Source organism: Chelmon rostratus, chromosome 3 (assembly GCF_017976325.1).
Source record: "Chelmon rostratus isolate fCheRos1 chromosome 3, fCheRos1.pri, whole genome shotgun sequence".
Classification (NCBI taxonomy): Eukaryota; Metazoa; Chordata; class Actinopteri; order Chaetodontiformes; family Chaetodontidae; genus Chelmon; species Chelmon rostratus.
In genome coordinates this window covers 3,069,229-3,086,878 of record NC_055660.1, presented here as the reverse complement: position 1 = coordinate 3,086,878, position 17,650 = coordinate 3,069,229, and the positions used below count along the sequence as shown (strand labels likewise).

At 40.8% G+C, this 17,650-nt stretch overlaps 2 protein-coding genes across 2 annotated transcripts; one reads left to right on the top strand and one right to left on the bottom strand.

Annotated features, from left to right (window-relative positions):
* Positions 1-344: 344 nt before the first annotated feature.
* ucp1 (uncoupling protein 1) lies at positions 345-6,729 on the top strand. Its single transcript, XM_041964925.1, has 7 exons — positions 345-533; positions 3,590-3,726; positions 3,968-4,166; positions 4,944-5,141; positions 5,225-5,326; positions 5,589-5,769; positions 5,912-6,729. Exons 2-7 carry the CDS (start codon positions 3,601-3,603, stop codon positions 6,024-6,026), a joined length of 921 nt encoding a protein of 306 aa, XP_041820859.1. The 5' UTR covers positions 345-533; positions 3,590-3,600; the 3' UTR covers positions 6,027-6,729.
* Positions 6,514-14,924, bottom strand: elmod2 (ELMO/CED-12 domain containing 2). Its single transcript, XM_041964938.1, has 9 exons — positions 14,696-14,924; positions 12,738-12,885; positions 12,616-12,644; positions 11,206-11,303; positions 10,957-11,086; positions 10,223-10,356; positions 7,855-7,923; positions 7,508-7,641; positions 6,514-7,370 (listed from the first exon to the last, which is right to left on the bottom strand). The coding sequence occupies exons 2-9, from the start codon at positions 12,880-12,882 to the stop codon at positions 7,210-7,212; spliced, it is 900 nt and encodes a 299-aa protein (XP_041820872.1). The 5' UTR covers positions 12,883-12,885; positions 14,696-14,924; the 3' UTR covers positions 6,514-7,209.
* Positions 14,925-17,650: the final 2,726 nt, after the last annotated feature.

Below are 17,650 nucleotides of genomic sequence, written 5' to 3'. Positions count from 1 at the left end.
TTGCTGCTGCGTAGATGCTAGCACCAGACAAAGTAAAACTGTTCCACAGTCAGTTTGTCTGGAATAAGTCGTAGAGATGAAGGAAAACCTGAAGTGTAAACTCAGAGATAGCAAGTGTCTGTGTGATCTGGCCTTCATGGTGGACGTCACCAAGAACCTCTCAGAGCTGAACCTCGAGTTCCAGCAGCTTCTCAGCTCTCTGCTTTCTAACGTGAAATCATGTTAAGTGAAATTAAAGCTAAAGAGGAAACGCTGCACATTCCTGCTCTGCAAGAACAAAAGCTGCTGTGACATCTGAATATGCTGCTGAGTCTAAAAAACTCCTTCAGGTGGTTGGTGAGAGGTTTCAGGATGTGAAAAGTAAACAAAAGGAACTGAACATATTTGCTGTTGAATGTGGAGCCAGCTGATGTGCCTGAAAACCTACAACACCCAGACCTGGAAAACCAGCTGCGAGTAGCATCGTCCACATCATCACTACTGTCTAACATCAGATGCATCACCAAAGAGAAGCAGCTCCAGCCAACGCAGAGGTGAGTGTGATATATGTGTTCACTAACTTAGAATGGCCAGGGGTGATGCCAAGGGGAGTCATGCAGAAGTTTGGGCTTCTCTGGTCAAAATTTCTGTCTCTGTGAATAGTTAAGTGAGTTGAAAATGGGGGAGGTTTTTCCTCTGTTTGTAATGTAATTAAGAAATGGCAGTTAACAGGAACAGTGGAGGTCAAGCTGAGGTCTCGTCTGAGCTGCTCGTAACATTTCAGCCTCTACCTGTTCGACTGTAACAGACCCTCAGGAAGATTCAGCAGGCTGTGTAGTGGTGGTGCTCTGTTCTACTGTGCAGCTACAACTGCACAAGTATGAGCTTCATGGAAAAGTCATCAGAAGAAAACATTTCTGTGTTCGCCATGAAATTCAGCATCAGATGTTTGCAAAGGAAGATCCAAATGAGCCTGATGTATTCTAGAAACAAGGTTTGGGCTTGTGTTGCAGCCAGTGGCCCAGGGAGTATGTCACTGGTAGAAGGAAGAATGGATTCAATTAAATACCAGCAAATTCTACAAATAAACATCACACTGTGTGTAAAAAGAAAAAAGCTGCAGGTGAAAAGAGGATGGCTTCTACAACAGGATAATGATCCCACCTCAACATCCACATTGGACTACCTCAAGAGGCAAAAGCTGAAGGTTTTGCAGTGGCCCTCACAGTCCCCCGACCTGAACATCATCAGAAATCTGTGGATAGACCTCAAAAGAGCAGCACATGCAAGACAGTCCAAGAATCTCACAGAAGTAGAAGCCTTTTGAAAGAAACAATGGATGAAAATCCCCCAAACAAGATCTGAAAGACTCTCAGCTGCCCACAAAAACCTTTACAAGCTAGTACTGACCATGCAGGCTGCCCAAACTTCTGCTCCAGGCTCTGTTTCATTTTGTTATTTTAAAACTGAGGGAAATACAACAGTAATCATGCCTGAAATATAAAGGAAATGTGTCATCTTTAACTTTATGCTGTTTGGAAATCAGGTCACCTTTTACTCACAGGTAGAGGATTATTTTTTTTCTTTTTCATTTCTTTCCTCTGCACTCAGCGAATAGTTAATTGGGGCTTGAAACACTGCACTTTCTTAATATATTAGAGGAGGTTTTATTGAGGACAGATGACAGGCAGTGTTTTGAGTCATTCGAGTCCTTTAAGCCTCAGTTGGTTACAGGTCCCTCTCTCTGTCGCTCTCTCCAAACACACTGGGGTTGTGGCTCAGGTTAGCCAATCACAGCAGAGTGAGCTCAATTACAATTAGGCTTTCTGTGGATTAAAAAGACGCTTCCCCTCTCGAAGCTATAATTGAGTAATCTCTCAGAAATTATGTTTGTTAGACCAGGATAGATGAAATATTCCCTGCAGTCCACCGGGTCATCTCAAGCTTTGCTTTCCAAGAATTACACAACTGACAAGTCTCTTGTGAATTCTCATCTAACGAAATGATTGGGAGAATAAGAAGCTTTAATAGACATGATGCAGTCTAATCCAGCAGTCCTGCAGTGCATCTTCATGAAGTTTATAATGTTCAGCTTTTCTTTCAGAAACTGTTCATGTCATTTAAGACTGTACTTTGTGGTGCTGTTGACCTGTGCTGCATTATACTGAGAGGTGTTACTAATATTTAGTTTATCCTCATTGATATACAGGAAATGGGGTGGGCAAAATATTAGAAACACCTCTCACTATAACACAACACAGCTTAACAGCCAACAAACTATACAGCCATCAAAATGACTGTAAAGTTGAATGAACACCTCTCCCAGCAGTCTCACCAAAACCTGAATATAACCTTCATGAATATGAATGTGTGTTTTGTTTTTTTTTTTTTTTTGGACTGCAGTAGTTTTAGATAGGAGCACATAATAAACACACAAAATCTGCTTTTCTCATACAGTTTGCGGAACTGCATAGGTTGGATTTAGGGCAAAGTGTTATGAAACAGGCCCCCTCACTGCTGGCAAACTGCTGAGAGGCCAAACACAGTGTGATGCAAAGTTCTTATCTGCTCCACACTGAACTTCAGTCACTACCTCACGTCACTACTCTGCCCCCCAGTGCTCTTTTTTTTTTAAGTCGTTACCCTCTTTCACAGAAATGTGAGAAGAAGAATCTGTTATTAAAGAAATCATAAATGCACAACAGGATATAAGAAGTTTTGTAACAAACAAATGAGCAAATACTGTATGATAGTGACACTACTGCAAGAGTAAAGCTAGTGTGAGGTTTGGCTGCAGCCAATCAGCCAAGCACTTTCTCTGTTGTTCACACACCTGTCCTGTTCATTGGCTGAGAGCAAAGACAAGCCTCCACTGAAGCCACCTGACGGTGTTTTATTATGATTGTTGTTAACAGCAGACTCTTGGTCTAATGAAGTGAGTAATGATTTAATGTGAAGTCAGCGGCAGACACAGGACACAGGGAAATCTTTCTGTCCTCAACGTGAACATGCATGTAGTGTTGCTTATATCTGAAGGCAAGAAAATAGCATTTAGAAATATAAATGATATTTTATAGACACTTTTATACCAAAGTGTTGGTGTAAAGATACTGAAGTTATGGTCACAGAGGGGAGAGTAAAACAGTTGTTTTTCTGAAATGTGTCTGCACTGTGGGGTAAATTGAACATTGACTTTCTGACAGTGTGTGGACTTTGATTAGACCCGTGTGTTCAGGAGTACACAGTAACGCCTCTCTGTGGATGTCATAAAAGAGCCCGTCAGACGGTGTATAAATACAAAGCAAAAGATGCATCTTTCCTTTCTGTGAAGTCGGGCCCTTTATGGATTATAAACTGGCCAATCAAATCCTGCCCGGGAACAAACGACTGAGCATCAAAAGGAAGCTTTAAATTTGAGACACACAGTGTAAGTATGTTTTATATCATCAGTGTACACTTTGACTGTTTGTCATAAAAGACGACATGATGCAGGAACAATAAGTGTCTGAGGTTAATGTTTATGTGGTGGTTTTCTGCAGGAGAATCATGCTGATGTGATCTGATCCTGTCTGTGTGTCTCTGTGTGTTTGTGCATACCTTGAACCCCCAGTATTAGGAACCATGGTGGGACTAAAGCCTTCAGATGTTCCCCCTCCCCTGGGGGTTAAGATGGCGAGTGCCGGGACAGCTGCCTGTATAGCTGACATCGTCACATTTCCTCTGGACACAGCCAAAGTCAGACTTCAGGTATCTGTTCAGTAACACCGACAAACTAACCTGCAGTCATCTCCAGTTTCATGTAGCATAGTGTGATGTTGGAAACTATTGATTGAGCGGCTTGACTTTCAACTGTGTCTGCTTCATCACCTGCGAATCAGTTGCACTCAGGCACACTTCAGTCGCTGCGTGCTGCACCATTTACTCTAAAGGTTTTCTGCTTCTGTTCTGTGAAGTCGGTTTTAGCCTTGAGTACAATCTGTGACCCCAGATTCAGGGAGAGAAGACGGCAGTGGGAGGCATCCGCTACAGAGGCGTGTTTGGGACCATCAGCACCATGATCCGAACCGAGGGGCCCAGGTCTCTGTACAATGGGCTGGTGGCGGGTCTGCAGAGACAAATGTGCTTCGCCTCCGTCAGAATCGGCCTTTACGACAATGTAAAAAATTTCTACACTGGTGGCAAAGACAGTAAGTGTTCACTTTTGAGGCACATAAAAGGGTTTTTTTTTTTTTACACAGATTATTCCTGGTGGCAAACATGTCCCACTGTCACAAACCACAGCCCTCACATGAAAGATGAATGTCAGCTGCTGCCAATTTCATCAATAGAGCCCAAAATCACAGATTTCTCTCAGAGAGCTTTACAAGGTGTACAACATATCACACCCTCTAGACCTTTAATTCAGATCAGGAAAAACTCATTTCAAAGAGAAAAATCCTGAAAACCCCTGAGTGTGTGTGTGTGTGTGTGTGTGTGTGTGTGTGTGTTGGGGGGGGGGGGGGGGGGGGGGGGGACTGAGAAACCTGAGGTAGGGCAGCAGTGGAGGGGTCTCGTATGCAGGCCTGTGTGGTGTGCAGCTGCTGCTCTGTGTGCAGTATAGAAAGAAGACAGTGGATACAGTTACAACACAGTAAATAAAGTGCACAACTTGTAATATAAAGTAAATATCAGGTGTAATAAGCGTGTAAGTGTACTGTAGGTCACTCTCAGGGCAGCGACACAGATTCATGTTTCATTTCAGAACCAAGATAGCAGGTGTCCAAATCTCTAATAATATATGTTATACATGTGCACACTCACACATACACACATAATGTATCCGTGACCCCAGATTGAGGGAGAGAAGATGGCAGTTACTCTAATTTAGTACTTCAAAACTTTACTTGGAGTAACTGAGTAAATATATTGCTATAGCTATGCTGATTATTTTCCACTATTGGCTGTTCCTGTCTTTCCTTCTCCAGACCCCGGTGTACTGGTACGTATCCTGGCTGGCTGCACTACAGGCGCCATGGCAGTGTCCTTTGCACAACCCACAGATGTGGTCAAGGTTCGATTCCAAGCCCAGATGAACCTGGACGGGGTCTCCCGTCGCTACAGCGGCACCATGCAGGCCTACAAACACATCTTCCAGAATGAGGGCATCCGTGGACTCTGGAAAGGTGCCGTCTAGGAAGATGATTCATAACTGATTCATCATGAGTTATAAAAAATGGAAGTTCTCATTCTTTTCTGGCTTCTTAAGGAACTCTACCCAACATCACAAGAAATGCGCTCGTCAACTGCACAGAGCTGGTTACATATGACCTGATCAAGGAGGCCATCCTTAGACGCAACCTGATGTCAGGTGAGTGGGAGAGCACGGAGACAGCTGATTGGGCAGGAATCCACACACCCTCTCACCCTTTCAACTCAACCATAGCTGATAACAGCACACATGCCAGTACAGAACACGGTGTATTTTCTCTCCACGGTGCTGTAAATACAGTAGTTAATGTGATTGTGTTGCACAACGTGCTGACATGTTTCTGTGCGGCTCAGCTCAGAACAAAGGCCCTCTGGTTACTGTCACTCATTCTCTTTGGTTCATTGTGTCTAACTCTCTCCAGACAATCTGCCTTGCCACTTTGTTTCTGCGTTCGGTGCCGGCTTTGTTACCACAGTGATCGCCTCCCCGGTGGATGTGGTGAAAACTAGATACATGAACTCACCACCAGGCCAGTACAAGAGCGCTATCAACTGCGCCTGGACCATGTTGACCAAAGAGGGGCCCACAGCTTTCTACAAAGGGTGAGCGCTTCCTCTCTGACCCCAGCACACTCTCATTTGTCCAGGAATCATTTGCACTCGAGGTCATTTGATAAAAGTGTTTTCCTACATTTGTGGAACCGTTACAGCTTTGACTCTTCACTACAAACTTTGTTTCTTGTAGATTTGTGCCCTCGTTTCTGAGGTTGGGCTCGTGGAACATCGTGATGTTTGTCTCATTTGAACAAATCAAGAGAGCCATGATGGTCACCAAGAAGAGGATTGATGCCACAAATTGACAGTTTGACTGAAAAACCTGAACCACCACTGGGTTGGAACGTGGCTGAAGAAACCTAATGAATATCATATCACATTTTAGTCTCATTCTTTTTGTCTTGTGGTGACAAAGAAGAAAATCCTTTGTTGAAAAAGGAATTTTGGACAATCTACCTTTACTTTGACTTGATGTTGAACTAATGTGTACAAGTACTGCAGTTTGTTTTTCATAATGAACTCATTCCAAATATAATGGGAGTGAATGGTGTGAACATTAAGTCGTTGCAGCCTCCTTTGGGAAGTTGAGTTTGCACTTTAGTATCTGTAAATCTGAATCTGCCAATGATACATTTTAGGCAGCTCAAACCAGTGCACCTTTATAATGAGCATACATGAGAATAATACTGGTGCTAATAACATGTAAAACAGGTTTATGTAAACCCTAAATATATTTCACTTGTTTTACAGACCCTGTGCTTGCTTATTAACTTGTAGTGCCACTTCCACCACACAAAACCCATCTGAAAACATCAAAATGTGTATTTATTAACTTTGAGTAAGAGGTGTTAAACATTACGTACCTTCCTCAAAAATAAAACAGCATAAAAATAACTGTAATAAAAATGCAGTTTCAGTCTTCAGACGTACAAATTTATGAAAATGGAAGCAAACAACCAATTTGAGTTCCGCATCACCTATATTACACAATACAGATGACATCAATGGGGACACATTAAGACCTGCACAATTTTTTCTTAAGTCTCTGGACACAGAAGTCAAATTCCTGAGCAGGACAACTGTGAGAACACATACATCTCATTTACATAAATCCGAACAAAACAGCCACAGATGCGGTAGTTAGTCGCTATTTTTCAACAGATCTGTTGTCACTACAGTCCTCTGCAGCAGCAGCAGCTCTCATTTCCCCTTTATGGAGCTTAATTAAACACCAGAATGGTCCTTTCTGAGGTATAATAGGTGGTTAGATTTGTGCTCTATTTTAAAACCCTTTAATCACCGTGACAGGATGAACAGAGCATGATTAATGGATCACAAAACCAAACGTAAGAGCATTTATTTGTTTGAATTTTTGAAGAACATGAGTGGCTGACCAGCTTCGGTTGTCTTTTCCACTTCTTGTCTTTTTCTGTCTGATCAAACAACGCCAGCGGCCGCGGAGAGGTCAGGGAAGACTTCTGGTTAATGTTAGTTTTTTTCAGAGCGGACAGTCAATGTGAGGGATACACCGGGCTCCTGTAGGTGAGTTTTGACTATGTTGTGGAATTTTTCTCTGTACTGATTGAACTGCATGATGCTTTCTGGTTCTTCTGCCACCCAGAATTTATCAAATTCATATGCAAGATAACCTAGAAGAGAAGAAACATACATTTTAGAGAATTCTTCGTAAAAACAGCCAACGACATTTCAAGTTCTGTTAGAAAATAGTGTATTTTTCGAGCAGAATCAGAGGTGTTGAAGAACAGAGCATTTATTTTTCACTCACAGTATAGCTGATGAAAGTGCTGGAGCTCTGGTGTCCCCTGTACTGTGTTGTAGAAATGGGGTTTCAAAGCACCACTCTTCAGGAGGCTGTAGGCCATCTCTGTCAAGTTGATCCCAACTATGGCATATGAATACCTAAAATATGAGAAATACTAAATTAGCATGACGTCAAACACAACACAGTGCACATGGAAGACATGGGAACACTATGAACCCGAGCAAAATGACTTGTCTGTGTTGCAGGAAGGTCTGGTAATGTGCAATAATGCAATGATTTGGGGAATATCAAACTTTTGTCACAATACTGACAGAAAACACTAATACAGAAGGTGTGTGAATGCATCTTACCCTAGTTTAGGATGGTTTGCATGAGACAACACCTGACGAGCCTCTTCTGTGTAGTTTTCACTGAAAAAACTGTAACAGAGCAAAAACATTTCAGTACAATTACTATTTACTGCATTAATGTAAGTTGTTTCACACTTTGCTCATTGATTTAATCTACAGATTACAACATATCAGTCTGTTTACAGGTCTTGAGGAGTACAACTGTATTATGTTAAAGTTGAATAAAGCATTTTGTGGCTTCACAGTCTGATAAACGACTAAAGTGACGTCACTTGAGTCAGTTGGGGCTGAAGACTACAAATCTGAAGCACAAATTCACAATTGCTGCGACCTCGTATGTGCATGCATCCACCATCCACGCATTCACACACACACACATCCTCACAAAAAACGGGACCTCCATGGAAAATTTCAGCCTCCGGGGTTAAACACTGTGGCTGCCAAAAGGTGGGGAGATTTTTGTGGAAGCAACCAACAGAATGAGCTGTAGGGCCTTTGCTTTGCTCATCTCTGACTGAGCGTATGTAATAAACTACAATTACAGCCTTGTACATCTCCAGCTGCCAGTCAAGTTACAGCTCACACTGATATCTGTCCAGACTCAGATCACATATGTAGTGAAGTCATTAAAGGAATTCAATAAAAGATATTAAGTGTATTTTTTGGTGAAATGGAAGTTCTCACTATACTGACATGTATGATTCTAGTGAATAAAGTCCAGACAGAAACATGCTGTCTTCACTTAGAGACTGTTTTTCCAGAGGACTGATGGAGAGCTTCATAACATGGTGCAACAACAATCACCTGAAGATCAATATCAGCACAACCAATCAGCTTGCATTGGACTACAAAGCTTCAAATATGGCCGCTGCTGCAGAGAAGCTACAAACTGTAAAATGTGGACGCTTCACACACATGTTCAACCTGCAGCACACAACATCTCTACAATCAGCACAGTCACCGATTCAGGATCTGACCAAATGTGAAATACGGTCACAATCTGCCTTCTGTTCATGAGTTATGCTGCTGAATAATGGACAGAAAAGTGTTCCTGCACAGCTTTATGATGTCACAGGGAAGTCGACCTTTGACCTTTTTGATATGAGCTGTCAGCACTTCATCATTTCATTCATTCATTCATTCCTGTAAAATTCTGTCAAAACCTTGTTCTGTGACTTTTGACCACCAAAATCTAATCAGTTCATCATTGAGTCCCAGTGAGCAGCTGTGCCAGCTGTGATGACATTCCCTCAGGGCGTTAATGAGATATCACGTTCATGAAAATGAGACTGACAGATGGACAGACGACCCGAAAACACAAAACCTCCAGCTACAGCTGTCATGGAGGCATAAAAAGACTTCATCTCTGATTCTGCTGTGTCCATTTTCATCCTTTTTTAAGATTGTACGTTGTGAGTGTGATGTTACAGGAGTTCATGCCAAATTGTCGGAGTAGTCTATAAAAAAAACATGATACTGTAAAGCTTTTATTAATCATTTATTTTAAATACGTCTTTTGTAGATGTAATAAATTAGTGTTGGTGTTGTTCGTGCTTTGTAGCCTATGGACTCTTCAGTTCTCTGATATGGTCACAGCAATAACCGCCTCTCTTGTAATACGTTAGAGGTTTGTTTGTTTTTCTGTCGAGAGGACTCGAGCGGATGATGTGCTTCTGTCTCAATATTCTGTCACAGCGTTGATTTGAGAGGTGACTGTATGTGAGGTGGATAAAGAGGCGTAAAACACACATGCATGACTCCACACAGATAAATTATTAACACACTGTGTGTGTGCCCCAGTTTAATTTTTACACACAGATCCTACAGGTTTGCAAATGCAGCTTTTTTGCGGTGTATGGTTGTAAATAGGGAGCTGATTATGCATTAAAATCATTTAAACAAAACAGGTGGTACCTTGAATATGCATTGGCACGCATATTTCTTCTCTAATAGAGTTTTAACATCCAAAATGTGTGTATTAACCTTTGCTGCAGTTTTGCTTGGTTTTATGTTGAAGTCCAGCTGACTGTGTGGATTTCTTTCTGAGTCTGTGACTGCACTGGGAGCTGTGACTTATGTTTGACTTGTTTTGTCTCTGTATCTGTGCTGTATCGCACCATTTCATTACATTTATTAGTTTTATCAATTTCACATTAATAGTTTAATCACTACTACCCAACATTTGAAAGATTTATAAGCAATCCCACTTCTTGATGTTATTGTGTTTCGATGAGAATGAAAATTATGACTAAAAGATATTTCCATCATGGACACATTTTGGCCATGAGATGGTAACAGTTTTAATGCTCAGTACTGATACGAAGTGCAGCTCTTTATAACTTCTCATTATTATTCACTGAGGACTCACACGAGGTTGATTAGGCCCAGCAGGCCCATTCCTCTGAAGTCAGTCTTGGGGTCGTCTCCTTGGAATCCAATGTCTCCCCACTGTTTGGTTATCCTGGACTCCAGTTTGACTGTCGGCATCAACAGGTCCCACAACTGAGAGCAGAAATCAGATCAGATACAATGATGCCCAATGAGATTTTGTACCTTACATTTATCTTCCTAAGCAACACTTTCAAACCATCACTTAAATCATGCTCTTTCTAAATCGATTACATTTCTTCAACTTCATAAAAGATTTAAATTTGGTCTTTCCTTCTAGAGCTTCAGCTACTTTCAATGTGTCTTATGTTAACAGGGCATCTCAGTTCATGGTCTTCAGTCTATACTGAGAGTGTTTCAGAAGCGGAGAGTTTTTGCTCGATTTTGATGACTTGGTAATATCTATATTTTGTCTTAATTAACTGTGTTTACTGTCGATGTAGTCTGCACAGGGTGTTTTATTTTATGCTGTTCCTGTGTCTGACTTCCTGCCTGGCCCCATCTGCTCAGTGCAGGTCATTGGACTGTATTTTCAGCCTTGCAGAGCGCAGAGAAATACGTTGCAGCACTTCTGGTGGGATAACAAACACTGCCTGGACTCAGGTTTGCAGGTGAGGGTTTCAAAAATCCTTCTGCAGAACAGTAACCATGCAGCTAAAACATAATACAGCAGTTTCTTTACTAATGAATGGATCCAGAAACAGGAACACACACCTTCAGCAGCATGGCCTCATGTTCTTGGTCCTCCGAGTTGAAGACTTCCTTTCTCAAGCCTTCCACAGCTATGTACAAGCTGCTGTGTCCTGTTATCTGTAACAGACAGATATGTAGGCTTTCCTTGAACCTAAAGAGATGGGGGGATCAAATAAAGCAAATAAACTGATTTGAAAATGTACTATTTTGGAAATAAAAGAATTGCTGGTGTCAAACACCCTCAAAATATCAGATAAGAAGTGACCTTACAGTGGATCTTTCTGAGGTTTGACACTCTTCACTTTCATAATTTCATCCACACATGGTTCCAATTTATCCTTACTGGTTTCCAAAGCTCCTCTTAAAACCTACAGAGCAAGAAAACACAGGAGAGGAGAAGGTAGTCACAGAAAAGTAATGATACAGCGAGTAACCACACAGAAACAGGCAGCAATCTGCTGCAAAGAAAAAATACCTTTGAAAAGGATGACTATGCACTTCTGTTTCTACACTGAACAGACTGTTGATCAGAAAATGCTTAACTAGCTCCAATCACAAATGACAGTCAGTTCATCCATACTTGGCAAGTGCACTGGAAGATAAGGACTGATTAAGCTCACAGGACATGTCTTTATTGGCATTCACACATACAACAGCCTGACAGATAATAAACGGGTCACTAGAGGTGTTTCCTGCACACTTCTTCTCTGAGTGCCCACGTAGTTTAAACATAACCACCAATTAATCCATCTCATATCTGCTGCGCTTACAGTCCAGATGTAGAAAAGGGCATCACACGAAGCCAATGCTGGCATCTTGATTATGGCTCCTTTGAGGAACACATTGTGTTACTCACATCATATGTCTGAAATTCTGCCCCTGTAAGCATCGTTAAGGGCCTCGATGGAGACAATAAAGACTGTGAAGCTGTTTTACTGAAAACAGAAAAACAGCTTCTGGTGTGTCTTTTAAGAATTTGTGTCATTGCAGTTTGATTAAGTGACTGGCTTTTTTGACCAATTTCTATCCTACAATATCTGATGTGACTGTGTTGTGTGTTGTGTGTTTTTAAGATTTATGGTTGTTTCAGTGTGTGACAATAACATTATTTCCCTTCTTCTGAGTGTTCTTGTGTTTTTCTTGTATTTTGTACATCTGCAACTAATAATTATTTCAATTCTAAATTAGCCTATCACATATTTTTTAGGCAATAAAATGCCAAAAATGAGAAATGCGAGTCCAAACTTCTGACTTTTTCCAACTTTCAGTAAAAAAAAACCCTCACAAAATATCATTTATTTGACATTAAAACAAATGTGTGTAAGCAAATGCTCAAATTTCAGAATCCATTTCTACTGAAAAATGACATAACTAAAATTGTTAATAGATAGATAGACACTTTATTCATCTCCAAAGAGAAATTTGCAAAAAAAAAAAAAAAGGTGCCGTCATCATGGTTATAGATCATTTTGCTCTTGTTCGTCAAGTCTGAACTAAAGTGATCATGTGTTTGCTTTCTTTGAGCTTGAACATCAAATAACATAAATTGTCACATTGAAAGCTATTCTTAAACCACAACTATTGAAGACAAGCCTGGAAATTATGGGTATCACAAACAAAACCTCTATAAACCATAACCTACACAAACAATGACAGTCAACAATGGAAACACTTCCTTACCTTGTTCTTTGATGACTGTAGAGAATATTCTACAATAGGACACAAGAGGCGGGTTAATATAATTTGAAAGACATTTACTAAACAATAAACACATAGACCAGATTTGGGATGATTTAATTCACCTGCTTTTGTTGTCCTTGCAGCCCCAGGCTTGTATCCAGAGCATATTCTCTGCAGCTCACATGTCCCTGTTGCCTGTCTGATGAGCCACTTCAGCCAGTATCTCAGGAAGGATGTGTAGACATACTGCCAGATATAGCCCAGCATTTTCTGGAACATGGACAGAGAAAAGACACTGACCGCTTGAAGAGCACAAGCAGAAAAATCCGACAGTCTAATATGCAATCTAATAAAAATTTTTAACGTTTGTCTGATAAGCCACTTTAAGAGTGTTTGACTCAGCCCACCATCATTGATGGATGGTGCTGAATAAGGGATAATTTGCCACCTCTTCGATTTTATTCTAGGGTGCAAGAGATATCCTAGCAAGCTATGTATCAGCTAACTACTTGGCAGTATAAAGTGAAAGTGATCAAAGTCAATGAGTAGTTGAATACTTCTGAACACTCGTGCAAGAAATAATTAATACCTACTGATGGTGAAGGAAATACTTGGCAAAATTAAGTAAAATAAATAATTAAAAAAAAGAAAATAAAGTTGTTTAATCTTGAAAGTATGCAAAAATATTCAAGTAAAAGTCCTGCCATCAAATTTAATGCATATGTCCTAATTTTAAAATTCAAATAGGCTTTATTGGCATGACTGTATTTGTACACAGTATTGCCATTACAATATAATGAAAAAGTCAGATTACTCACTGGTATATATTAAATTGTTAGTGCTTAATCATGACAGCACAATTTTAATGTTCAACTGGTCAAACTGGTACCACTTTATTTGGGTTGCAACTAATGATTGTTCTCATTATTGGTGAATTTGTTTGGATAAATCCAGTTATCATTTGGTCTACAAATTTACTAAAATGCAAGACAGGCCGAGGACAGACATGTTTGACAAACTGGAAACGTCAAACGTTCGACATGTTTGACTGATAACACAAAATAACACAAAGAATCGATCGCTCTACCAAAACAGCTGTCGCTCAACTGATCGATTAACTGACTAATTGTTGCAGCTCGAAGTTTTATCCACTTTTTATGCAGTTGAACATGCTGACGGAAGCCGCATCAGGCTGCACGGAGCAGAACGAGCCGGGCAGAAACTCAGACACCGGAACATTTTGACCTACAACGTGGCGACATATTGAAGAAGCTCATCATATATTTTGTGTAAAAAATACGGATATATAAAGTAACTAGTTGCTGCGCTGTAATGGACCAAAAAAAACGCTAAATGTAGTGGAGTAGAAGCATAATGTAACATAAAATGCATATATTTTATTACTAGATTGTATCTAAGAGCAATGCTTGAGTAAATGTACTAATTTGCTTTCCACCACTGCCTAACGATACTCATCACAATAACATAATTAAGAACACGACTGAAATAACTGTCTGTGTCATCATGACAATGGCCACTGTTCGGAGCAGTTGAGACAACATTCGGTATTTAGAGCCAAAGTAATGTATTATTCAGTGCATGAGTGCATCAGCTGATCGTGCGTCACCATAAAAATACAAATACATATTGTACAATATGACGGGGTCATGTTAATGTGAGTAGGACGGGTGACGGGAGAAGGCTAGCTAACTGTCCAACAGCCAAAACAATGGCACTGAGTAACGTTAGCTAGCATTAACGCTAATGCTAACTACACACCAATGTGCGCGTTCAGTTTATGTTTAGCTACAGAGATTTGGCGAGTTAAGTGGCGCCTTTGGAAGCAATATGACCACTGTACATTACTACTGCTAGCTACCTCTAATTTTAATAAATTAACTAAGCTAACTAGCTTCAAAACTCACCGATGACAGCTAACCGGCTGACAACAGGTTGTCATTGTATTCGCCGAACTGTTAGCTAAGTTAGCTAACATATTTTAACCTACATTAGTTTGCGTCGCAAGCTCTGATGTGTTTAATGGTATTTTCAACGAGCAAGAAGGTGAACTTAATCTTACCTTACTGTCGAAGAGACAATGTGACCACACAAAGATATACCCAAACTTATCCTCCCTTTCAAGCTATCAGCCGTGCGCTAAGGCTAGCAACGCTTCGCTTGACAACAGTCTGGCTCTGGTGCGTTCAAGTTCTGACCAGACACCCAGCAGTCCCAAGCAATGCAATTAACATGCAACTTGGAAATTGAAGATTTTTGAATGACATGAACACTTTTACTAAAAAGTTTGGCGTATATTCTTGTAAAGATTTTTAAGAGCGAATAGGTAGGGAATTCTGCCAAAAATGGCGGACACGCTGTGAGAAACTTGTGTTGAAGTTATGGTTAAAGTTGAACGAGTGACGTCTTTGAACTCATCACACACCAGCCTGTCAATGGCGCTTTCAACGCTGCTGCAGCGCCTCCTAGTGTCCAATCTCACTGCTGGTGGCACCGGCCTGCACTGCATAGACTGCTTCACCACCTTGAAGGAATACAGATAACCTGATGTTGAATAATGGTGCACGCTATATTAACCGGCTAGATAATATATTAGTGGAGTATTAACCCACCGAATCTTCATGACTCAAAGTCCTTAAACCGAGATAGATGAAACCTTTAGTGAAAATTGTTACAGTCTGCGGATAAAGTTGGTTTCTGCCTTGTCTAATATGTGCCTTTCCCAATTTAACCACAAGATGATGCCAGATCCACAGTATGAATGTGAGTGCCAGATTAAACTGATATCAAAGTCTATTTCTAAAATATGCCAATACTATTAAATAACCATTTGGCTTGAAGTGTCCATTCTGCTATAGATACCATTAATTTTGAGTTTTGCACCTTCTCTGTCATAATGTCAATCCACTGTCTAAAATGCTGCCAACTGACCACACATTTTCATCATTAAATTATACTTTTTCCTCACCAACTGTGTCATCTTTTCTACACTGACTGCACACAAGCCCTAACCCTGAAGCAGGTGTCTGGCATCTCAACAACACATGCAGTCTATCTTGAGGTGCTCACCAACGGTGTAATTAAGTCGCGGTCTACCTTCTCACCTAATCAGTCCCTCTGGGCTTTTAGAGGTGGAGGTCTATCCCATACAATTACTGTATTCTAGGAGGAGCTCCTGTCTCAGACCCAGGCTATGTTTGAAAACTGAATCCCCAAAGTAACCACTTAGATTCTAACAATAGTCTGAGAGATTAGACTAGTCTGAGCTAGGAAGTGGCCAATAATGCTGATATTAGATTAGCTGTAACAGCACTGACATGGCACAAAGTTTTTTATGGCACAATTAATTAGGTGAAAATTAAGCAAATACAATTGCTGTAATTAAATCAGCACTTTGAATGCTGTGCTGTTGTCTCTCCATACATCTACATGCATGCATATAATCTGGAAAATGTACTTAAATAAGTAAAATCGAAAGTACTGCAGAATCATTTCATCTGTTACTATGATACTATTTTATTATTACTGTTGCATTGCTAGAAAAGCAGGATTTTACTGCTGTAGTTGGTTGAGGTGGAGCTGATTTTTAACTATTTTGTAAACGACTGCAGCTAATGATTACTTCCAGTATGTATTCATCTGCTGATTATTTTCTCGATTAATTGATTGAATGTGAAAACAGAGAGGTCGATCCCAACACCTCATTACCCAAAGTGATGCCTTCGCAATGCCTGTTTTGTCCAACCAGTAGTACAATCCTCTAAATTATTAAAAATGAAAATAATGAAAGTGAAAAGCAGCAAATTCAAACTAGGTATGTTCTGTCAATCACTTAAAGTTACAATTAACTGCCACATAATTAATTACCTTGATGTTATAAAGGCAGTTAAAAAAAAAAAAACAACCTCCCAATGCTGTTGTTGTTTCAGAGAGAGTCTTGTCCAAGACACACCAGGACTAGCAGGGATCCAGTGCTGGTAAGGGGGGGGGGGTGTTTCTAACATGCATAGTATGCTACAGAGTGATGGCTTGAAATCAATGAGACATCCCTCTAATTGTCTTTCATGACATAATAATACAGTGTGTGCTTTAAATGCAACGCTCAATATCACAGCCTTCCTTGAGTTTGTGCGTCTTTGGCCACCACAGGTCATCCCGTGACCTCTCAGATTGATCCTGTGACCCCCAGCTCTAGCCACCAGTCAGGACATGCCATGTCCACCTTCAACAATAAGTAAGCACACAACAGGAAGAGGCAAACTGTCTCAGCTGTGGTGAAGCAGGACATGCATATTACTCTCCACTGCAACTTATGTACAATAACTTCGCTTTAATGGAAAATATGTATTTAAATGTACATTTTTGGTGCATGGAATCAGTGATATTTATCTCTTTGAAAACACAATGTGATTACATTTAGGTTATCGTTGCAACCTTTTTTTCCACAGAACACCGTTTTACAACAGCTGTTCTGTAAAAAAGGCAGAACTCAAATCATTTTAGCGCGTCTTCTTCTCTGATTGGATCTAAATGACAAATGAAACAGCTGCATCACGTCCTGAGTGCAGCAGACCTTTTAAAAACTTCTTCATTTTCCAAATGCAGTTCGTAATGTGGCCTGATTCTACTCAGAAACACGACCTGATCTTCCTTCCTGCAGCCCTTCACTGTAAGCAACACACGGGTCGTCTCATAAATCCATTTCCGAAGGAAAAAGCAGCAACAAAACGGATCTCCTCCTGGATCATTACGGGCTGCCGATACTGCTGCTCGCATCTTTAAGTAATCAATCTGCATGTGACGCTCCTGTGGATGCCTGCGGCTGATACAGCACTGCCTCCATTCTCAGCCTCCCCTCCATTCATGCATTCATCTGCTTTACCCTGCTGCACCACGCTGCCTGCGCTGGTCCCAGCTCAGTGTGGGATAGCACGCACCATGACAGGTCCATTTTGTGAGGGGGGCACTTTCTCTTGACACAAGGCAACGCTGGCGAAGAGCTCAGAGGCAGCATCCA